Here is a 24,603-nt window from a genome sequence, read left to right on the forward strand (position 1 = left end):
GGAATAGGTATACTAGGAAGGGTATACCTGAGTATACCTAGGGTTGCTAGGTATGGTTTACATGGCTGTAATTTGTAAGAGATAAAGTATCCTAATTCTACTTAATGTGAAAGGGTTTTAGATGCTAACTTTCTTAGTCTGCTTTTTTTTGAAAACTGTAGCTCTTTTTTCATTGTCTTTTCCTGTTTGAATGAGATACTGTAATCTCAAAGTTTAGTGAAGACTTGCTCATCAGAAACCAGCTGAGGTAGTAAGTCAAGGATCAATACTATTTGCAAGCCATGTGTAACCAGCAACCATTTTGGTCTACTTGTGCTGTTTGATACCAGTTATCCCAGAGGAGAGGAGGAGAATCCAGAGTTCAAGACATCTACCTTAGCCTGGAATAATCCTGATTGAATAGATACATTATGTGTAAGTTTGGCTAAGTCTTGTGATTTCTCTGTGTTGGTAATACCTTAGTGGAGCTAGGTAAGGTTACAGTAAAGAGAAGGCAGACACTCAAATTTTGAAATAATGGGCTCCATGGAGATACCCAAGGTAGTAGTGTGGGGTAATGTAGATTATCCAAAAGAAGGAGTCCCCTATGGATACTTGCAAAATGTGTTTTTTTGATGTCTTTGTCGTTACGAGAGAAATGTCACTGGAGGGTTTTGCTAAATAACTGGGTCTGAAATATCTGACTTTCATAGACAGTCAGCTAAGAGATGTAATAGTAATCCAGCTACCAATCTTTTTTCTTATACCAGGGCAAGGTAGGAATGTGTATCTTCACAACTGGTATTTATAATGGATATGGCCCTTGTGCTTACAGAATGGACTCAATGCTCTGCACCTGGCAGCTAAAGAAGGCCATGTGGGACTTGTACAAGAATTACTGGAAAGAGGGTCAGCTGTGGATTCTGCCACCAAGGTAATTCCTGTCTGCCTGTAAGTTTATTCACAAGAAGGAAAAGTCAAATACGTGGGAGAAATTTTTTAAAAAAGAAGATACCTCACTGATATTTAAACTGCGATTTCTATTGTGGTGTGTGAGTCTGTCTTCTTTGCCGAAGCTCATGGGCAGTAAATGAAGAGGCAAAGATTATTATTTGTACTATATTTTTATAGGGGAAGCATTAAAAGTTTTACTAATGCCATTTTTTTCATTATTTCCAATGGTAGGTCCCCATTAGAGAGGGAGTGAATGTAACTCAGAATATTAAGATGTTTTCAAATCTGTGAAATTTGGACTCCTAGTGTCTAGATTGGGTGTCTGTGCTCAGCCTGTGTATTTAGTTACCACCACTGTGCCCCTGTGGTGCTCTCTTTTTTTTTTTTTTTATGATTTCTGATGGACAGAAATCATCAAGATTAACGCTTGGTCCTTAGCTCAGAGGACTTCTTGCTGAACTTGTAATCTTCAGCATTGATGGAAAGACAGAAGTTCCCTCCTTCAAAAACATCCTTAAGTGCCCCCCCTCAGAGAAGCTGTTGGTAGAACCATCAGGTTCTAGATAGGTCTTTAGGGATGTGGTCTTGTTTTGAGAACCTTGTTTCTTTAATGAAGCCAATTAAATAGTGCTCCCAGGATGAGAGGTTGGCCTGGAAAAAGTACAAGGCTCTTAGAAAAGCAGTGGTGTGCTGCTGTTTTGTGAGAGATTATTTTTATTGTGCAGTGTATCTCTTAAAGTTAAAACATTTGAAAAAGATGCATTTTCATTTTTATGCCTACTAGAGAAAATGAAAAAGGATATATCTTCTGCATTTAAGAGGCTGGTTTCTGTTACTTAAAAGTCAGATCTTCCTTTTGGGTCTTGTACTGGGAAATCTCACTTTATGTGTGATTCATAGCTTGTATTTTAGGACTTTCAGATTTCATCTGCCTTCTGCAGGGCACGATCTCTGGACCTGAATGAAAAAAAACCTGCTATCCTGGACTAAACCTTACCTAGAAGTTTGTCCTATATCCCAGTCCCATTCTGTAATTTCCCTGAGAAGTTATGCTAGGATGTTATTGTTTCACAGCCATTCAAGAAATCTTCATGGCTGCAGCTTTCAGTCCTATCCCTGTAATGTTTATGGAATATCATGGAACTGTAAGGTATAATTGTGCTGAAAAAAAGAGTGTTATAAAGAACTGCTGGTTGAAATAATTCCTGAAGAAGGGGTCATGTCTTTTATTTTTTCCCTCCCTATAACAGAAAGGGAATACAGCCCTGCACATTGCATCCTTAGCAGGCCAAGCTGAAGTTGTCAAGGTTCTGGTTAAGGAAGGAGCCAATATTAATGCACAATCTCAGGTATGATGCCGTTTCCTCTTCTCTTTTCTAAATGCTACTTGGTGAGATTTTGTAAGATAGATCTGAGATGTTAGTCAGTGATTCCAAAGGTCCAAGCCTGAGAAATCAAATCAAATTGATGCTTATGGAGCATTCACCGGTAAGTAGAATAAAAGTAAATAACAAATTGAAGTAACTATATACCATTGGTACAGAAACTTGCGTTGTTGTTGATGGAATTATTTCTGAGACAATTTATTAAAGCACACTAGGAATTTCTAAAATGTTTCAAATTGTAAAAATACTGCATTATATCAATAAAGAAGACAGTTTGTCAAAAACTTGATCGATACAGTTGCTTTTCATGGTAATTTGTGTGCTGAAAAATTGCAGAGAGCTTACACCAGGATTCTGAACTCTTTCTTTAAGTGATCAGAATTTTGAAGTTTGGAACATTTGAATTGAGGAATTTCACCTTGTCCCGGCAGGCAAACCGGTTGTAAAGACAGCCCTGTTATTTCCACTGATAGGAATCTTGTCTGCTCTTCTCAAATGTACCAGAGTGGTGTTGCAGGGACTGACTGATGACCAGTTCTCCTGTCCCTGGTTTCAGGGAGGCTGCAGCGGCAGCTGCCTGCCTGCTGTGGTTTCAGAGCTGGAAAGGACATGTGCTGGAGTTGCAGTGAAAAACATAATGCAAACTAGCTAGATGATGGTTTGTTTTCTAGAATCCCAGGCTGGTTTGGGTTGGAACGGACCTTAAAGCTCATCCAGTTGCAACCCCCTGCAATGGCCAGGGACACCTTCCAGTAGACCAGGTTGCTCCAAGCCCCATGCAACCTGGCCTTGAACGCTGTGGGGATGGGGCAGACACATCTTCTCTGAGCACCCTGTGTGCCAGGGCCTCAGCACCCTCACAGGGAAGAACTTCCTCCTAATGCCTGATCTACATCTCTCCTCTGTCAATTTAAAGCCATTCCCCCTTGTCCTCTTACAAAAAGTCCCTTTCCAGCTTTCTTGTAGCCCCTTTAGGCACCGGAAAACTGTTACAAGGCCTCCCCAGAGCCTTCTCCTCTCCAGGCTGAACAAGCCCAACTGTCTCAGCCTGTCTTCATAGGAGAGGTACTCCAGTCCCTGGTGCGTCTTTGTATCCTCTGGGACACAAATGTCATTTTTTTTAAGCTAACTGTCTCTATCTCCTCTGCCCTATCAAACAGGCATGCTATTAGCACCATGGAATAACTAACCACGTTATCCTAATGCATATTTGAGACGTATTATTTCCTCTGTTTAGGATTAGGAATAATTTATCAAAGGAATAATTAGGTCAACGTTTGTAAATGCTGCCTTAACGATGGCAACTGTAGCTATGAGGAACTGAACATATGGTACAAATGAGGACTATATGTGATAAAGAACATGCATATTTCTGAAGCGTCTAGTCAGCTTGTGACATTCTTCAAGTAAATCATGGAGCTAAGAGTGTTCTAATTGAGTCCTAGTGCATCATTCAGTGGCTACAGATACCATTTCTGTAGTAATGGTGTAAACAAAGACAAGGAGAAGAACAATTCTCTCTTCAGGGTTCGATTATTTTCAAAATTAAATTCTAGCACTCTGTGTCTGTAGGCAACATAATGGCCCTTAGCTTAATCTCTGCAGATACATGAGCAGAAGAAGAGGAGATCGGTTTTAACAGTGCAGCTAGGAGCTGCCTTGGTTGCAGAGAGTTTCAGGAGGGATAGCTGGGCCTGTGTGAGATGCTTTTCTCAATCCTCTTCTGTAGCACATTCCCTGAGCATTAAGAACATGGACAAGTTGGTAAAAGTTTTTGAGTTGTCAGAGTCCATCCTAAGTCTGGTTGGCACCACATTTTGCTTGCCCAGGCCTGAGAAACTGGGACCTGGAGGAGTTTTTCGCTGTTTGATATTACAAATCTATGATGTACAGTGTAAAGCAGAGAGCAAGAGATGAACAAACAGGTTTATAAAATGGATGTTTGTCTGTACCTTCATTACATTTTAGGATAAGAGAAAGAGAAATTGAAAATATCTTTAAGATGCTTGACTCCAAGATTTTAAAAGTACTTTCTTTATTACGCTTTTCACCTCAAAGCAACAGCTGAAGAGCTCTCTCAGGGCAACTGATGTTTAAACACTCCCCATGCTCTACTTCTATTAAAGATAGGAAATGTTGTAATTCCATTACTCAAAAAATTAGCAAACTCCTTTTCTAATGACATCACTGTATGATTTCTTCATACCTTCATCAGCATTTTCATATGTATAAGAAGATAATGTCTTTAATGTTGGGATTTTGACCATGGTAAAAGAATGTATTGTAAAAACGATACTCCCCTCAAAAATTAGCAGTAAAAAAAAAAAAGTGTTCATAAAGGTTTTTTCTTAATAAATTAGGAAAAATAAATGAAAAATTTTTTTACCAGAATTGGAAATGGTTTTCACAGGTATTGTTTCATCATAGAATCACAGATTGGTTAGGGTTGGAAGGGACTTCAGAGGTCATCTGTTTCCAGTCCCACCTGCCATGGCCTGGGACACCTTCCCCTAGACCAGATTGCTCCAAGCCCCATCCAGTGTGGCCAATTTTATGTAGTATTCTACTTTTAAATATACTTCCTGTTCGCACTGGATATTCTGTGTGATGTACATAGTCCTGTTAACTGGTATTTGCTACCTGAGCTGATTTAATCAATCTAATGGAAGATATTTTTTCTCTAGTACTGCTCCCTCATTGCCTCCAGGAAGTCTGAATTGCAAGTGCTGTGATATCTATGACTTGGCTTTATGCCATGTTGTCGTAATAAGACAAGTCTCGTTGACTTGAATGGGAGGGTGAGTCCTTCATGCAGTGTGATCCAGCTATAATGGCCAATGGGTTGTGTCTTTCTGGGTATCTGTTCCAGAAGAGGTGGGCATTAACTGCTTCAGGCAGGAGATGTTCAGAGGCTCTTGCTGCTGAGGTGGCATTTCCAGTGGAAGTTGTCCCTGGTAGGGACTGCTCTGCCATATGGACCTAGATCTGTCTCCTTTTTGGCAAATATTAAGTGTACTTAGGTAGTTTTTATTCAGAGTGTTCAGCACTTTGAAAGGTATTTGTGTTAGCACTCACGCACGTTCCCATGCAACTAGTAATTTGGATATGAATGAAATATGTTTTTTATATGATGTGTGGAAAGGATGTAATTTTTTTTGTTAGGGCTCTGAGCAGACTCCTAAGGTTTTTGGTTCTAATTCTGATTTGCCAGCTGCTTTCCTTGGAAAATAATATAAAAAAGTAATTTCTTTATGCTTCATGAATGGAATGAGAATAATGAATGCTGCCTTTGTACTCATGGTAGCATTAATATACTCAAGAAACACATATATCATCATAGAAAATAAACATTAGAAAAATAAAGAGAAGGAAAACAAACTTCAAAATTAATAAAAAAGATAATGTAATTTATGATAAAAGATCCAGAAAGATTCAAGCATGCCTAACTAGAGGTTGTCAAAAAAGAAAATTAGGAAGTTATATAGAAATAGGAAGAGAGAATGACTGAGCAGAATCTGCTTGAATACTCAAATACTAAGGGTTTTTTTGTGAGAAAGTATGTCATTGGTGAGAAGGTGGAGAGAAAGAGTCGTATCAGGAAAGAGCTTACTTAGGAAAGCCAGAAATGAACAAAAATATGAATTTAAAGGTCAAATTGAATTAAAAGGTGAGAAACTATGGCTGAAATGATTTGTTTCTTACATTTTTTTCTCAATTACATTTTTTAAAATAGATGCTATACTGTCACTGAAATCTTTCAGGAACAGTTGTTGGTATTAAGGGTATATTACATTCTCTCCTTGGTATCTCTGTTATTTCACACTTTATTTTTTTTAGGCCCCTGCTAAATGCAATTTTATGCTAGTGATTTAATGCCAGTGAAGTTACTCAGATTTCTCCATAACTTCCTCTTTAAAGAACTTGGTATCTTTCAAGGTCATTCTCACAGCGATGACAATTTGTCATAGTGACAAAACTCCTTCACTGCCAGTAAACTGATAGATAAAAGAAATCTATTGTTTTTCCTTTCCTTCTCTTCATTAAATCGCATAAATTTTGGTCTTTATCAAAAGTTACCAGCAGTGACATCTGAAACACCACACTGTAGTTCCTTGCAATGACAAAATAACAGAATTATCTCAGAAAATGCTATTAAAAACATGGTAACCACTGAGATTACAAATCCCATCTGTGCTATTTGAGGCTGTTAAGCATTTGGGCCTTTGATTTTAATGGATTTCTGATTACTTTGCTTTGCCCTTCAGTTTCATGCTGGCCTTCAGAGCTGTTACATTGTTCATTTTCTTCTTTTAGAAAGTCTGTTCTTCTGGAACTGATATGTCATTGATGCTATTTTTAGAAAAGTAATTTCTAATTTGGTACAAAACCTAATTGCACAGTGATTACTAATTGAATGACTCCACTTTCACCTGCATGCATATCATCTGAGAGCTGACATCTTCCCTGAGTGTGTTGCAAGCAAATGCTTAAATGAGGGCTCACCCAGAAACGGGCAGAGATCTAGAAGCTGCTCGTCCCTTTTCAGCATAGAATTCCACCTAGGATTTGACAAGTGTGCCGTTGGCTCAATTAGAAGTGCCTTTTGCTACAAATAGTGCTGAAGAAAATATATGCAGATCTCTAAAGCTTTTACTTGGTTGACTCTGCTCCTAGTTCTGTAAGAAGAACTAGATCTGGGTTATCAAGTGAAAAAAAATAATTCTGCAATTTCTCTTCTAGATTTTACCTTGATTTTTGGTCATATATGGGATCTGGCCAAGCTGTACTCATTGACAAAACAACATTTTGTCTGGGGACAGAGGTGCAAATTATAATATGAAATGAGTAACGAATCTACTGGGATTGGTCCAGCCTATTCCTCTGAGCTTTGATTACATTTCTTTGCAGAGCAGAACAAGGTCATCCCATGGAATGATGTGATCTTTTGCAATGTGTTATCACTTCTATGGGTGATCCTGTAGGTCCTTCACATTCAGAGTCCAGCAATGTCTTCCTTTCACAGCTGGATCGCTTCTTTACCCCAAACCTATTCTTAGTTGTTGCTTGTGTATTTTAATAGTAATGCTTTTTTTTGTAATCTTCCTCTCAATGAGTGTCTACTTCTGTGGCGTATTAGGAATTCTTGTGCCAATTCTTGATCTTTTTTTCTCAGGTTGAAGAAATAGCACCAGGTTTAGCCAGTCCAACCTTTCCCTTTGATAAATTACCATTTATCCCTGTTGCTTTCTCTTGAAGTCAGATTATCATCTGACTTGTGTATAGACATCAGAGATGTCTGATAACTGGAGTATTAGCCTGCCAAATGTGATAATACCCTGACTGCAATAGTCTCAATAACTGCGTCCCTGTGGCAATGATGCCGATCTGTTGTGACCATGCATCCCTTATGGAATGGATCCATCCTGACCCTCCTCTCCTCTAAACAAGGTCAAAGTTAGCCTCATGCAAAGGGTTGCACCTCCTAAGATTAGGGGATTTGACAAGTATCAAGTGACTGAGGTGCAAAGAGTTGAAAAGTAAAAGATAAAATGAGGAAATATAGTTCACTCCAGTAACTGTAAGGGATCTATCGTTTCGTGGAGTCACTAAGAAGGAAATAATTCCCTTCACTTTTAAATTTTTTTGCCGCTGAGTTTAGAATGGAATGTGTTCCCTGTCAGCTGCTAAGGTTGTGCTTGAAGTGCTGCTTCATTTAGGGGACCTCACAAAAGGAGGAGCTACATTTTAATCATCAGATTATTTAAAGTGACCCAGATACAGAAAGTAAGGATTAGATGAATCAGTCCTCCCCCAATCCAATCTTGTTATTTAAAAGCTCTCTCTTTTCCTTTCCTCAATACCCTGCTCTAAGCTCTTTGCAAGCACATTATCCAAGAAATATTTTTATTTGCCCCCTTTAGGGTTACCGCTTCCTATTACAACACAGAGAAGATGCTGTCATGACTATTAGAGTATTCTTATCCAGACTCTCCATGAGATTGAAGCAGTCCTTAGAGTAGCACAGAATTTCCAGCCTTAATATGCTTTCCCAAAAAGGAGTGATAAGAGCTCGTTGAATGTTACCACAAAAGCAAAGGGAGGATTTAGATGATTCTCAGCTTGTTTCTCTCAGGATGCCCTCAGATTTGCTTTAGCAGAGATTGTTCTCCCTGCTGTTTGTAAAGATAATCTTACCTTCAGAATGGAGCGTAGTTTGCAGAGTATTTTCTGCTCCATTACGGCAAAAGGTTTTAATTCCACCAACTGGGCTTTTTGCTTTTATATCAGTATATTTAGAGAGACACATATTTAGATGATGTTTATCAAGAGGAGTCGTTTAGCTGCATTTCATTACTGGTAATATAATAAAGTATCAGGCCCATTACCTCTTAACTGGAAAAAATGCCTTCTGAAGGATTATGTGGATTTGGAGAGATGTAAACAAAAGTAATACATTAAGAACAATGAAAGAATAGAGATATTTATTCATCCTGCCTTAAACTAGTCCAAGTCTCAGCTGCCTGTCTCTTACAGTGATTACCAGTTAGTAATAAACAACCTTCTTCCTGATCTTGAAGTGTGATCTCAGAGAGCCCTCAAAGTGGAGTTGAGCGGAATGCCTTTGCATGTAGCATTAAATGGTGCTTACAGAATTAGAGGGTAACAGAGTGTGAACACAATAGTGATTGCTAGTATTGGAGCATTTACGTGGGGCTTTCCAATTTCCCCAAGTGATTCATATAGCTAAAGGAAAAACAACCTGATGAGAACCTCAGGTTCTGGTGTCACCTGCAGAAGAAGCAGCCTGGTGATCTGGAGATGTGGAACTGGTTGACTTTCTTTCAAAAACTCAGGTTCTTGACCAGCAAAGACTAAAACTAAAGCGAATATTTACAATATACATCTTAGTCTATTTTGTTAACTTACAGTCTCTGTTAAAGGGCTATAAAGGACAAATGGTCCAGGTTAAAATATTTCAATTTAAATAAATAGTGGAGGTTTAGCTGATGTGATGCATGGCACAAACTTTAGGAGCCTGCAGTAAGCCAATCTACTAGCTAGAAGCATGAAGGCTCACCATACCACTGTGCCACATTGCATCCCTACCCTAATAATGGTCTTTGATGATGAGAACAAGGCAGTGGAAGTGTTATCTGCATATATTTCTGAGAGTATAGGCATAACTTAGTAACAACCAAGTAAATAGAAATGTTTTATTTATGATTTTACTGCAGTATTGCCTTCCTTCCAGCCCTCAATCATATACATAAGATTAATGGTTGTTTTCGGTACTCTTTTACTGTACCGTGTTTGGAAGGCAAAACCAAGACTGCCCTGATGAAGCTAGTAAAGTAGATTTACCAGCCCCCCAAAATCCAGTAATTCCAGCCTTTTTCCTAAATGCTTTTCTCAGCTTTAATCTTTAGAGACTACGAGGCCCTGCAGGCCTCAGTGTCTGCTGTGGGTAGTGAATGTAAGGATTGTCACCTAAACAGCACTGATTGAATAATTTCACAATAGATGAAAATCTAGTAGCTCTTTTGTGCCCTTACAGCTGTGCCACCTTATATTGTATAATTCTGTGCTCATAAATGCATCCATCTGATTTGTGTGTCATCTTTTTTACTAGCACTTTTGTAAGATTCTTATAAAAGCAAATGATACCCCAGGAAAATGTGCTGCTCCTTTTGAAACACAGAGGAAAGAATCTGGTCAGAAGACATAAAGTGCTTTCATCAATACCAGAAATCTACAGTATTTAATTTAGCTGGTTGTTGATGTACCCACAAGGTGGTTTTACTGCATCTTTCTCTTTCATAATATGCATATAGGACAGAATAAAAATTTCCTCCATGGGGGTGCTGTCAGCATCACAACAGTGCAGTCAATTTTTTTTTCCAGTTTTGATAGTAAAGATGTTACTTCTAATCATCCTAAGTTATAGACGTGACGAAGGGTAGTTCCTTCCATCGGCCTTTGAATTCCCAGTTTCATGCTGCTTAAATTGTCAGCTCTTGATTTGAATATTCTTAATCTCTCTGTGGAGTAGCCCACTTGCCTTTAACTGTATAGCAAAATGAGACTACTCAGTCGCCTTAAATTTGGCAACTTAAAATTACATGCCATGAATTTCCCGTGAGCATATCTTCACAGGTTCCACTATTGCATATTTGCTTGAATATAAATATACATATAATAGTCCAAATATTTCTGAGGTGTTTTTTTTTTTTCTCTTGAAAAAGAATATGGATTATATGTTTGTTTTAATGTGGATTATATATTTGGTTTACAGAAAATGATGTATTTTAAGGGAACAGAGAAATGTAATCGGTGAAGTTACAGATTATGTATAGGGATGTGTGTATATGTAAATATATTTAAATATACATGTATGTAAAAAAATTATGGATTTTGATGTAAGATAGCAAACAAACAAAAAAGGCAACTTTTGAAAGTTAAAGTAGGTACCTTGATCTATCCTTAATTCACCCTTTTAGGCAGAGAATCTCTTCTGCTAAGATACAGTCCTGTTATGGAAAGTTTATTTTTAGACTGGCTGAAAATAATGCTCTGAGCATAATGCACAACAAAGTTCCCAGAATTATGCTATTGATGATTCTATCAGGATGTGTGTTCTTAATTTAGCTTGCAGTGTTGCATTCATTTGTAACTCTTGTATTTCATTTATTGGTATTAATTCCTTGGACCATTATAGGATTTTTCCTTCAATCACAGAATGGTTGAGGCTAGAAGGGACCTCTGGAGGTCATCTTGTCCAGCCCACCCTGCTCACCCACAGGAGGCTGCCCAAGGCTATGTCCACATGGCTTCTAAACATCTCCAGTGACAGAGACTCCACAACCTCTCTGGGTGACCTGTGCCAGTGCTCAGTCACCCTCACAGTGAAGAAGTGTTCCTGATGTTCAGAGAGTCTCTCCTGTGTTCAGCTTGTGTCTGTTGCCTCCATCCTTTTTCTTCCCTGCATAAAGTTCTCCTGTTTGAGAGAGAATAGCCTTTGCTGGAGTGGAGATTACTGGAGACTGAGATTAAGGGAAACAGTGAGTGAAGGTAGAGTTACTTTAGTTACTTTAACTATTAAGGTGAGATGTAGATATCACTAGTTTAGGCCAATATCTGTAGAAAAATGGGGAAAACAGGGAGATGAGTTTCATATCACTGCATAAAAATTTAAATCAGGAACTTGCCATTCTTGTGGAAGTTAAGCAATATTCTAAATAATAGAAAAAATACTGAAACAGTTATTGAACTTAAAGCACCTACAAATTCTCATTGTTTTATGGAATAAAATGGTATATTAATGCATGACCATAACTCAGAAAATTTTATAATCTGAGCTGTTTAAATTAAGCGTGTCTCACCCTTGTCCCATTCTTTGTGCCAGTATCAGCTATTTTTTGGGACTGGCTTAAATTCTAATGAGCAGGAAGAGAAGGAGGCATGGGGAGGAAAGTAGACCAATTACATGAAGGATTCTCATACTTTATTTTAAGTGCCATGTCCTGTGATTGAAACTCTAAAGTGACCAAAAGGAAACTGAGCTGTTATATGGGCAGTATTCTCTGTGCATGATCTTCTCTGAATGTTGCTTGAGAAGTGGGGTAGCAAAAAATCCTAACTAATTTGGCTTTTATTTGTAACATTGAGCAAACAACCTTTTAATTTCCTTGATGTGAAACAAAACTGGGGGGGGAGAAGAAGGTAACCAAAACACCAAACGAAAACCCATGCACTGAGAGGCAGAGGAAGTCTGGATCAGGCAATATGATTGTGTTGACCCTCTGACATCCCAAAGAGTGAGTAGAAACGAGCATTTGCTGTAGATGTTGGTTGTCTCATCTTCCCTGGTAACCTCGGTGATCTTCTAATACAGCATCTGGGTTTACATGACCTATTTAATCATAGGATATGTTGTGAACTCTCGTGTCTCACCTTCAAAGAGGCCAGCTGAGGGAAGAGATAATATATCACGATTTTCTCTCTTCTTATCATATGAATATGAAGAGATATGTGTGTATATATGGCACATAGATACTGTAAGTATATAGACACTAAGGCCAGATCTTCATGGACAAGCTTGTCACTCAAACACACTGGCTCTACTGATCAGTTTGGAAGACGCATGTTTCTGATCGTTGGGTACTGCCATGCAAAGAGGCTTTCCTTGAAAGGCTGCCATGCAAGAAGGCTCAACCAAGCCATACAACCGTTTGGATAATTTTCTAAATGCTCTAATAATCTCTCTTTCTTCAGACTGTGTTTTTCATTAGGGCTTCAGCAAAATTTAATTATGCAAATTCTGAGTCATATGTAGACTTGCCAATTTGCATTAATAACTTGAAGAATCATTGAGAGCTGCTAATTTTCTCAAATTAGCAAGTAAGTCAGTGAATGTAGTAGAAAGAATGGAGTGTGAAAGATACTCTATTTGTTCAGTGTTAATTTCTCATTATAACTTTATTTGATAGCAGTAAACATTTTGCAGTATACATTTGTAAGATAATAAAATCTGAGTACTCTGTCCTCGCTACAAGTACTCTGATGGAATCTTTGTTTGAAAGTGAATGTTATATATCATTACAACATTAATTTCTATTTTTCAGATGACACACAAAGTGTAAACATACAGACATAACATAATTACGCAGCTGGGCTTTCAGGAAAAATGTATTTTGCCTTTTCCAGGTCACATTTTTATGCCACAGTTAGTATTTTGACTTTAATTCTGGACTGTGTTTATACAGATTGGGATCAAAAGCTGAAGGAAAATGCACTGAAATAAAGACTCCTTACCCCTGGACCAGTAAACCTTCTGTATCCCATTCCATGTGCTAAGGGGAGACGTCAGTCTCCTGTGCAATATGTCCATGGCGAACTGGCCCCACCCTTTAAACCTGAGGTTTAACTGACACAGCCTAGTTACCAAGGATGGTGACATCAATGTCTGTATAGACAAGCGAGGGTCAGAACGGTAGGTGACAAGGTGCATGGGAAGCTGCAAGATCCAACGTTGCATGCGGGCGGACCAGCGCATGGGCAGCTCCAGTTAGCTCAGGAGTTGAGTGTCGTGATCAGACACTTCCTGATTGCCTAAGCACCCTTTTTCACAGATTTGCATATCCCACTTGCCCTTGCTCATCATCCTTGTAGTAAGTATGGTTAAAGCCCTTCCCAAATCTTAGCTCGTGAAGCCAAGCCATCAGTCAATGTCCATGGAGAGCCATTAACCAGAATGTTGTGGATTCAGTAGAAGCTGCTTTGGGGTATTGAAACAGAAGTCTAAGGGAAATACGTTTCTTCAGTTTGCAGAGATCTAGGGTCTTAAGCTTTGGAATATCTCTTGAAGCAGAACAGAGAGACCAAGTATTGGCATATAGCTCTTTGAAACTAAAAGATGAGAAAGAGGGAAGGGGATTTTAGATTAACAAGAGTAAAGGAAACTAAGAGAAGGATATGCCTTTGTTGTGGGCATTTCCCTTTAACTGCAGGACTGTCTGAGCCAGACAGAAATTGCTGTGTGGGATACAGACAGATAAACACATCATAGAAACTATTCAGGATGGGAGGAGGCATATGCAAGTCCTGGGGTCTGGGGCAAAAATGAGAAGGAAGAGCTGCAGCAGGGCTAACAGGTCATTCCATCAGGCAAAGCCCTGCCAAGGAGGGCCCTTAATATTGGAAATCCTAAAATAGGCATTTTCTGTCCAAGAGCCAGACGTGTTGAGTTCAGCAATGCTGCAATTAGAAGCTCTGAAACCAGATCCTCATGGGGAAAGTGGACTTGATCCTGCCAGCAGGAAAAGTCAGGCTTCACCTTGCCAGGGGGAGAAATTCAGGGGAAGCTTTTCGAGTGTGTTTTGGTATAGGCAGTTTTGCATATAGATCTTGGAATGGTGTTGCAATTTCCAAAATAAACCAGATTAAAAAGAAAGTATATATACACAGTAGGTTTACACTATAAATAAAGCTTGAAGGGAAAAAGAAAAAAGGCTACAAGTTTATGTGCAAGAATTTCCTCCCCCAGTTGCTGTAGTTTCAGGTATGATTATAGCACGTGAAGAGGATATCCTTGATATAATGGGCACTCTGCTGGGTCTCTGTGTGGAAAAGCATTTAGTACTACTTAGCACACAATGGTTATGGAGTCATGCACGTATTGTTTATGTCTCCTAATCCAGGATTTATTGCCCTGATCCTGTTCCAGAATTAGGGATTTGAGTTGTTTGGAAAAAGTAAGATTCTTCAAAGCTTTTAAGCAAGTTGATTTACTCTGGCTTGAAAAATCTCATATTCCCCCAACTTAGATTAGTCAGTATGATCCTTGTATTCAGCCATGTAATAATCAGCTGGGGGGGGGGGGGTTACAAATGGCGCATATTACCAATTAATAAACTGCTACATTAGACTTTAGTATTAGAATACTAATGAGGTAGGTTGAAAATTGCTACCTCATGGTAGTACCTCATAATGGTTAGTTATTCCTAATAGGTTACCATTTTGTTTCTTTCTGGAGTGGGAAGGAAAACCAAAACAGTGAGACAGCTTGGTTACCTGCAGTTTTCCCTTTGCTATTCTGTACAAAGACAGTAAAAAAGAAATCAATTTGTGCATAATTACCACTGCCAGCTCAGTCTCTACACTTGGAGATTTTTCTTTGAGAAAAATAGCTTCTATAAGGAGATGTATTTTTACACCAGTGTAACAATAGTCTTTATTACAGCAGAATGAGCTCATTGACCAATGGCCCTCTGGTAGACCTCTGGGACCTCCAGGTCCTCATCTACAGAATTCTTCTCTAACTCGTTGTTCCATGTTTGCATAGTTTGTTTTTTTCTGCAGTAGTGGAGAAACCTGTATTTGTCCTTACTGAGGTGTCTTTCCAGCTTTTCAGGATAACAGGAACCTTTCTAATTATGATCCTGTTGGGTGGTGTACTTGTAGAGCATCTTGTTCATGCTGTCTGTAACTCTTATAAGAGCACTCTATTTCATCCTTTGAATCGTTATTGAGAATATTGGATAATACCTCCTATGGACAGACCTCTGTGCAGTGCCATTCAAAATACATCTCAGTGTTAAGGTTTTAGCATTGCATTGCTGCTGGCTGTTCTCTGGGTGCTATTTTTTAATTCTCTGTCCCAAGGTTGTTGATGGAAGTGCCAGAATATTATGCAAAGCAGTATTAAAAGACTTGCTATAACATATGTGGCATATATCACATGATTTATGCAACATAAACGACATTTATTGCCTGAGCAATCTTTGACATTTGTTAATGCAGAGGGGGTTTGTGAAGACGTAATACAGTTATTGTATAACTGCATTATATAGTGACTGAAAAATGTTATTTCATTTCATTAGGAAATTATTGGAATGTTTCAATGGCAAGTTTGCTAGAAAGAATAACACTGGCTTCTCTGAAACAAGGCTCTTGGTTATCACAGTTTATGCATCAATTCTGACTGCTTGTGTAAATGCGCAGGCTTATCATTTGTTGTCACAGCATGCAAGATAAAATAAAAAAAAATAAGAAAAAAAGTGTGAAGTCTGGTTCTAACTAAAAGTGTCATTCCAGTACAGAAGAATGCTGTCAGAAATATAGGTAATTGTGTCCTCTTATGTTATATGGTAATCTACAGGATATTAAAGGCTTTTCTAGGGCCTTTTTAACAGTCTTAACTCACAGAAGAGTTATTGATCAGGCAGACAGCTCACTTCCATGAGTTCCTTTCATAAGGATTTTGTAGCTAATTAATTAAAATTGTTTGCAGTAAGTATTTTAATGGGAAGAAAGGACTTGCATTTCTAATGATTTTGCCTGTAGTTTGATTAACTTAGAACAGGCTTTTTAACGAGAGCATTATCCAGAGCAGATTAAGGACTAGGCCATTTTGATGCATTTTTATAATTTAATGGGAGATGAACCTTCTGTATTGTCAGAAGGGCAGTTGCTGTTTTGCAAGGCTGAGTTCCTTTGTTTGACGATTTGCAATGTTCTGTGTATTACAGAATTTTATGTAGTATGTTAAGCCTTTGTCATCTCTGCTCAGCTTGTCATGAGGTGTTGGCTTTATGGTCTTCAGGTGATCATGTCTTTGCTTAAGTTAATGTAACAAATGGAAGAAACCCTTGTTTCCCTGTCAGCTCTCATAAAACTTTATTGACAGCTTTACAGTCCCTGAGCATTATCAGCAAGGAATAGCTGTATGAATAATTAGTGTGTCCATTGCTTCCCTTAAATATGAATCAAAAGAAAATTAGTGTGAAAACACAGAGTTTTGTGGGTTTAAACAATGTTAACATTACCATATTAAGTTAAAAAAAACCAAAGTTATTCTGCTTACATACTTAAAACATTTCAGATAAAAACAAATGAATTTTTAGCTTTATACTTATTTGGAGTTCATTACTGTTGGTAGATTTCTTCATGATAATATTTCCTTATATATTCTTCCTAGAATGGCTTTACACCTTTATATATGGCAGCTCAAGAGAACCACATTGAAGTGGTAAAGTATCTCCTGGAGAATGGAGCCAACCAAAGCACAGCTACTGAGGTGAGGTGTATTATTTTTTTACACACTGTTATTTTCATTTGCCTTTACATCCAGATTGCTTAAAGCCAGAAGATTTTTCAAATGGAGTATTTTGAGAACTTTTGTATTTTAATTTCAAGCTATATTTATGAATCTTTCTTTCTGCATGCACAGATGACTAGGGTGAATGGTTCTGGAAGTGGTGAAAAGTCAAGGGATGAAATCCAGCCTGATACATTTGACAGCAAAATTTCCACTAAGTTTAGTAAGCCCAGGATTTTCATCTTCAGTTTGTGCCCATTTCTCATACCCACTTCCTGGAGACTTTTCTGAAAAATGATTGAGGCTCTGAAGAGAGGTCCCTACGGCTGTAGCAATTACAGGAGGCCAGGGTGGTCAGAAGAATGGAGCGGATAGTAGATCAGTCACAGTGTAAATGGAGAGGTACAGCATTTCATTTGAACAGATTTATGTTTTCAACGAAGCCCATGAAGACTCAAAGCATCTAAAAGTATCATCACCTCAGCAACAGGGGCAAAAATTCTGGGCAAAAATCGGTGAATTGAATATTATAGAGTGTATCTCACACTCTTGGCTGAATAAGGGGTCTTCTGAGGAGAGGTAGTTTGGAGGCTTGCTTCAGTTTCTTTCTCAGCAAGCTGCAAAGTGTGTGGAACATAATCTGGATGTCATGATTAGGATTATGAAGACTGTGTCCAGAAAGGTGCCTGTGTATAGTGTAAAATAATATAAAAATTATTAGTATCAACAGTCAGTTGTTGACAAGCTTCCTTTTAGATCAGGTCATGAGATTTCAGATGCATTGTATTCTGCATAGAGACAGAGAGTGAGAAGTAGGCAAGTGCATGTACAAAAGTGATGACTGGAGTAGGGGCTCTGTGGTGCCAGGTTCCCAGAACCATTCCACAGTAAAAAGGAGCCCCAAGAGGTCACTTAGTCTACCTTCCTGCTCCTGTTCCCCTAAGTGAGGAGCAATTGCCCAGACAAGTTATTCTGCTTCTGAGGCTTGACTTTGTGTAGCATATGAATATTTGTCACTTTTGGTGATTAGCATAAATTGGAAATCAAATGACTAACAAGGATCACATCAACGAGCTCAGCAGGGCAAAGTGCTGTTTTGTCTTCGGGCACTTTACTTTTACTGCTGGATCACAGGGTATAAATGTGCAGAAGGATGGTATTAATTGCTTGGTCCTGGATGTAACTGCAGTGCTGTAAAGCTTCCGTGCAAGCAAGGTAGACACCAGAGTAAGAGATGTGACTCCATCTGAAGATGAATTCAATCGTAAGAACTTCCTTCTGCAAATGAGGAGATTTAAAGGCAATGGGAAAAACTCCTAGGTCATGAGGCCTGTGCTCATTCTATCTCCTGCTCTTCTCTTTCTGCCAAATGTTCTTTTATACTAAACCGAAGGGATGAGTGAGGAGGATCTGTGCTGCAAAGCATTGGCTTTTGTTTGTTCTAGGGATATGAACATGCCATATGAAGTGGTAATAGGAAAGTTCCTCTCCTGCCAGAGCTTTTGCTCACGTTTATTACTTTTCACTATTCTGCACATAAACATGCGCATTCTGGACTGCCTTCACAAATGCATAAATTTAAAATTATGGGCCATTTATACTCACTCTCCTGTCTTTTAAACTGAATCACTAATGTTAACAGCTGCTATACTATCTCTTCTTTCAATGGAGAGTGTACCATTTGACTAGAGCTCCTAAAATAATCCTCTCATGGCATGCATATATGGTGATCACATTACATGTCAGCTTTCTGAAGTATGAAATCCCGTGTGATTGCCAGGCAATGTGGCAGAAACACGCTGCTTGTGAGGGAGCCAGGTGGAACTGGGGCTCTCCAGGAGCCCAGCAATGGCTGAGGCCTGGGGTCACCTGCTTGCAGATTTTCTCCCAGTGACTTTTACTGGCTGTGATGGTCAGGTGCACTGGAAATTCATTCATTAATTGGCAGGACCGAGATTGTTATAATTAATGGAGCCTCTGCTTGAATGCAGACATTCGGACGTCACTGGAGCTCACAGTATAGTCTGACAGTTTTTAAAAAAGGCACAGGGTAGAAAAAAAATCAAGTGCCCCCACTCTGAAACTGAGTCCAAGTCTGTCTTCTGCCATTGGAAAGGTCAGCTCTCACTTTTGTGGGTTGGAAAGTAGTGGCTGTCTACTCTGTTATGACTGAACTCAGTAAGTTTTGGTTTCAGGTCTTGCTGAGATGATGGTCTCAGTGATTTTAATGTCACAGAAGGATAGTCTGACCCACTATCTGCTTTCACACCTGCCCACAGTCTCCTGAACAGAATGGAGAAAATGATACATTAAATAAGGTGTGATGTCAGCCTGAAAAAAGGATGCCAATGAGATACATGGAGAAGGATCTTCTGTTTAGCAACAAGGTCTGGCTGTCCTCAGTGTGGGGAGGTTGGGAAATGAAATGCGTTCTCTGAGCTATGGTCAGTCATCCTTTCCAGAAGTGATAGGAGAGGGATGCAGATAGAGTTGTGTCTAAGAAGGGTGGAAAGTAAAATGTTGCAAATCAAATGGATGATGTTCTCTTTGAAGCTTTGAAACTTGCACTGCCTTTGGATATATCTCATTTCCTTTCACGCTTATATGCGTATATGCACAAAATGAGAGGAAGGATGAGTTCAGTTTCATAGGGTCTCTAATCCAGGATTAGCTCTCATGTTCCCAGAGGCGAAAGGCAAATGCATTAAGCCATTTCAACACCTAATGTAGCCCCAATCTCAGAATTATCTTTACAGTTCAGCTGTTTTGTCAGCTGTTCACCCTTTTTAAATTCACTGTACAGAGTTTAATCTCTATTACAGAAAGAAACCATGGTAGTATCACTGTCGCAATGCACCTACCCAGAGTTCTACACCAAAGGGAATGAATGTTATTAGATTACTAAAGGGAAAAATGTCTTTGGCAATTCTTCAGATGTTTCTTTCAGCATATGTTACCTCTCATTCCTTCCTAACTTGTCCTTTATTATTTTATCATCTTTCATTTTCCTATTCCAAATTAAGTCTGTCTCGTTCCTATGCCTTTAGAGTATATCCAAACCGGTTTTCTCACTTTCTGGCTATAATCAACTCTTTAGTTGTTCCTAAGACACAAAAGCAGGCAGTACTTGAGCTGAAATAGCAAGTTGTGATTGTGTGACGTTTTAAAACATTGGTAATTTAAGGCTTGTGTGGAGAAGCAAGACAATTTGAAAATAACTTTGAAACCAAGCTAAAATTATGACTGAAAAGCAGAGAGATTTTTCTGGTATTTAAAAAAAAAAAACCAAACAAATAATTTAATGTTTTCCTGCTTCAAATTAGACTAAATTTCTAAACATGACCTGGCTTTCTTGACTCATAGTCCATGTATAACTTAGAATGGGAAACAGCAGGGAATGCAGCCAAAGCGATTCTTTTTGCAGAGATGCAAGATATTCAGAAACAGGTTCCCTGGTTATTTTCCACATCTACTTTGTTCAGTGCTCACTAATCCTTACCAAAATATTGATAAAAATATACTTTGTGGCCTGTTTTAAGATGGGAAGTATTTGGGGTACTGTAGAATGATTCTTTGCTTGCACTTGATTTAAAAGAAGGCTACTTTGAAGTGGAAAAGTGTGCCTCTGACATGTTTGAAATCCTATCTGGCTTAAAATATTGGGCCTCCAGTGTCGTTTCACTTGAGACAGTGGTGCAGTGGTAGAAGACAGCTGATAAGGTGCTCACCAAATGTTTGTGTGTGAACAGCACTGTGCAAATCACTGAGCTTGCATGTCCTTCACCTTACTGAGCACACCTTGTTTCCTTCTCTACCAGGATGGTTTCACTCCTCTCGCTGTTGCACTGCAACAAGGACACAACCAGGCAGTGGCCATTCTTCTGGAAAATGACACCAAGGGGAAAGTGAGATTACCTGCCCTGCATATTGCTGCTAGGAAAGATGACACCAAGTCAGCAGCGCTCTTGCTGCAGAATGACCATAATGCTGATGTGCAGTCCAAGGTAACTGGGCGGTGCCCTAAAGGTAACATGGTAGTCATGCAGCTAAGTGCCGATGGGCAAGAAACTTGACTTCCTTCACCTTAATGGCTAAAGGTAGTTTCTTCTGTGGGGAAATACAAGTTTCTTGACCAGTATCACCAGTGTTTAGCTACACATCAATTGCAAACTACTTACTTTTCTGCTTTTTAGTTATTTCTCCCATTTTTTTGGTAACCAGCTTTCTCGTAAACCAGAAGACACTGGAATGGAAGTGGAAGCACTGCTTCCCTATTAAATAGGGTACTGTTTTGTTGCCAATGGGAACATAGGTTGTATAAAGTTAATGCATGCTTGAATCGCTTTTCCCATAATTAACAGCATAACTCATTTCAAAAAGCAACATTGTTCTTCATTTTGCAGCCAGTCTTTAATATTGTTCCTCTTTTTCCCAAACCATGCTGCATCAGATGATGGTGAATAGGACAACTGAGGTACCGAGATCCAAAATTTTTAATTACTCTTTCTCTTACTTAAAATTATCTTCTCTGCTCTCTAGCAATATTTCTTTATTATTTAGCACTAAAAGTGAATATATGGCTCTTTTTAAATGCATAGAGGTATGTGGCTCAGCAAGCCTGTTTTTATTCATCCTTTGTCTTAGTATTTCTTATTTCTGTCACTATTGAAGTAACCTTTTGAGAATTCACATGAGTTCAAGGAAGTCTGAAGCAAGTAATGGAGCTGAGGGGACAAAGATGCTTTTCTAGCTTTATTTCAGTAATCATGAAAACTCTCTCGGCATAACTACATTAAGGTGTCTGGCTCAGCCAGAATAACAGTAATATTCATTTACCTTCTTTTACAGTAATAAATATAATAAAATCTTCCAAGGTAGAAACTTGTTCAGAGCATATGCTTGCTTTTACCATTGTTCTTAGTAAGATATTTTCAATAAAGATTTGCAAAATCTAAGGGATAGCGCATAATCACAGTTTACCTGTCGAAGATGATATTACATTTCTCATACAGATTCTGGAAATACCAGCTCTCCAAGCACTGCCACTAAAAACCAGGGGTCTGATTGACCAGAAATGGGATTAGTCCCCTAAAGATTATTGTCATGTTTAGGAAAAAGAATTCTTTCCAACAACATGGTCATTATTTAAACGCCCACTTTTAAATAATGCAGTTTCTTGGTTAGATGAGGGAATGAATTTTGAATGCACTCACCTGTGTGAGAAGGTGCCATGAGGCAGTGGGTGATATGAGTTGAAAGGCTGACAGCTTCTGTCTGGCGTGTGCCCAAGGACATGTACCATGTATTCACTATGGTAATAAAAGTGAAGGGGGCACCTCTCCTTCACCCACCATGGAAGTTCCTTCTCTGTACCTTGCCTTTGTCACCAGGCAGACATGTGTCCATAAGTAGGTAGTTGTTAATGCAATATACATTCAATCTAAAGCTAAACATAGTATCATAGTTTGTGCCCAATATCCTCAAGAAGACTATGAATTTAGTGAGTGTGTGGCTACAATGACCAGAATCACCTGTGGGCTAACAAGAAAGTAAATGGAATTAGGGTAAAATAGTTGGCCAGCTGCCATACCTTTTGGGAATAAAGTAGATTTTGGAGTGCAACATATGCCTACATTTCTTTATTCCACAAGTAGTTTAAAATGATGAATTGTATGATGAAAGAAATGAACCTAGTTGAAAATACAGTATAGTCTGGAAGTATTTCTGTCTCAAACAGTAATATCTGATCAAATCAGTGTACAGGATTTCAGGGAAACCTCAAAAGCAAGGTCCCTTCTACTTGAATTACTAATGAGACTAAGAGCTTGCTCTGTATCCTAGTTTCTGAAAAATTAATATTTTTTCTGTTGTCAAGCAATTCTGTATCTCATAGCCAGAGCAGGTTTCACCTTCTAGTGATCAAGAAGCAGTACGTAAATGGTGTTTTTTCTGATGTAAAGATGGCAAGGTTTCTCCGAATCATTTGAGATCCAAATTGTGTACAAGTATAAGTAATTATGATTCTTATACTGTTATTTATATTCTTATATTCTTATACTAAGTAGTTTTTCATGTACACCAAATTCTTGGTTTACATACTGAATAACTACTGCTTTAAAAAAAAAATAAAAAAATAAAAAGGAAATATCTTGTCACTGTTTCTAATTCTGAGACCAGCAAAATAAGAGTCCCAACAACTTCTGTGGTCATTTATCCAAAACCACTGAACAGTTGCAGCCCAAAAGACCCATGTTGCTTCCAGATTTTAATAAGGAAACTTCTTTTATTTTCTTTAAGAATGGTTAATATATATAATAATGCCTATTATAATGTCTCATATATAATTTCTATGATGAAAAGTACTTTATTGGCCATTGATTCAGGAGACTGACTTGAGGAATGAAGCACTTTTGATAACCTCTCATATGAGAACTGTACTCTCTGCCTGAAAGACTGTGCTATATTACAGCTGAATGGATAGAATTGGCACTATCTGTTTGATTACCAGCAGCTTTTAAAATCCAGTTCTAGTGAAGCCAATTATATTGTATAAAATTATTTCTATAATGAGGGCTGTTTCCCTTTGTAGAGTGGCTTTACACCTTTGCACATAGCTGCGCACTATGGAAATGTCAATGTGGCAACACTGCTGCTAAACCGAGGGGCTGCAGTTGATTTCACAGCAAGGGTATGGAGTTCTTTCTTTCTCTTCTTACTATGAAAGTGGGAGTGTCTCTTTGTATAATTCTGAGTCAAGAGTAAATGAGCAGTAATGTAATGAAGTTCTGTTGTGTTAAAAGATGTCTTTTTTTTCCAGCAATTCTTAAAGGTTGCCTCAGTGCAGTGCACCAGGGACCTTGGGAGTTGAGTAGCAACCAGTATTCCCAGCTGAAGGAAGCAGGCTCCTTTTACTAGCTCCATAAAATTGATATGCTCAGAATGTGCCAACTGACTTCAGCTTTTCTGTCAGTTAGGTGTCCTTCAGAAATATATGAGGATTTATTGGCTTTTTCAGTATTAAGTATTTGCTGTACTACTTTAATATATTTCCACATACAAACATTTGTGAGGACTTTCACCCTAAACAGGACCTACTCCTTTATGCTGTTGGCATTACACTGGGAAAGTTCCTTCATGTAGGAGTCGCACATTTGTGTAGCCTGTGTATGTTGCAGTGATTTAAATGCATCAGTGTTTTGTGGATATTGACTCATTGGAACTCTGATGTATGTTTGTCTATTTGACCCTGAGACTGTGGTGTTCGCTGCTTTGTCAGATGTGCTGCTCCGTTTATTAAAAAAACCCAAGCAAATTTTGCTTAGGAAGGAATTACTAACTCTAGTTAGTTTCTATAGTGTATGCCTAGCTCTGATGCTCACGCATATTTTTGTTTATTCTCTACAACGTGATGGTCTCAGCTTCTGTGATCCGAACACAAATTCACCACCGTTCTATGCCTTCAAAGTCATCATGCTCATTGTTTGTTCTTTTCATGGTGTAGAATGGAATCACCCCACTACACGTGGCTTCCAAAAGGGGAAACACAAACATGGTGAAACTCTTGTTGGATCGCGGAGGGCAGATTGATGCCAAAACCAGGGTGAGTCTTTCTATTCCCTGAATATGATATTCTCCCTTTGGGGAATGGATTGGGATTATTTACTTGTTGGGTGTTTTTTTTTCATTGTT

General features: G+C 38.6%; 2 protein-coding genes across 16 annotated transcripts in view; one reads left to right on the forward strand and one right to left on the reverse strand.

Annotated features, from left to right (window-relative positions):
- The window catches only part of NEUROG2 (neurogenin 2), a 456,819-nt gene that overhangs the window by 310,985 nt on the left and 121,231 nt on the right, over positions 1-24,603 (reverse strand). The gene's annotated exons all lie outside the window — the stretch shown is intronic.
- ANK2 (ankyrin 2) overlaps positions 1-24,603 on the forward strand; it is a 372,658-nt gene that overhangs the window by 238,116 nt on the left and 109,939 nt on the right. For all 15 annotated transcript variants that reach the window (XM_061343843.1, XM_061343845.1, XM_061343842.1 and 12 more), the window contains 7 exons: positions 815-913; positions 2,184-2,282; positions 16,795-16,893; positions 20,733-20,918; positions 21,365-21,388; positions 23,504-23,602; positions 24,416-24,514. In XM_061343843.1, the coding sequence (XP_061199827.1) occupies positions 815-913; positions 2,184-2,282; positions 16,795-16,893; positions 20,733-20,918; positions 21,365-21,388; positions 23,504-23,602; positions 24,416-24,514 (705 nt within the window). The remainder of the gene's footprint in view (positions 1-814; positions 914-2,183; positions 2,283-16,794; positions 16,894-20,732; positions 20,919-21,364; positions 21,389-23,503; positions 23,603-24,415; positions 24,515-24,603) is intronic.

This window comes from Neopsephotus bourkii, unplaced genomic scaffold (genome assembly GCF_033783945.1).
Source record: "Neopsephotus bourkii isolate Nb327-2 ecotype Australia unplaced genomic scaffold, CSIRO-AGI_Nbou_v1 NB_1827, whole genome shotgun sequence".
Taxonomy (NCBI): Eukaryota; Metazoa; Chordata; class Aves; order Psittaciformes; family Psittacidae; genus Neopsephotus; species Neopsephotus bourkii.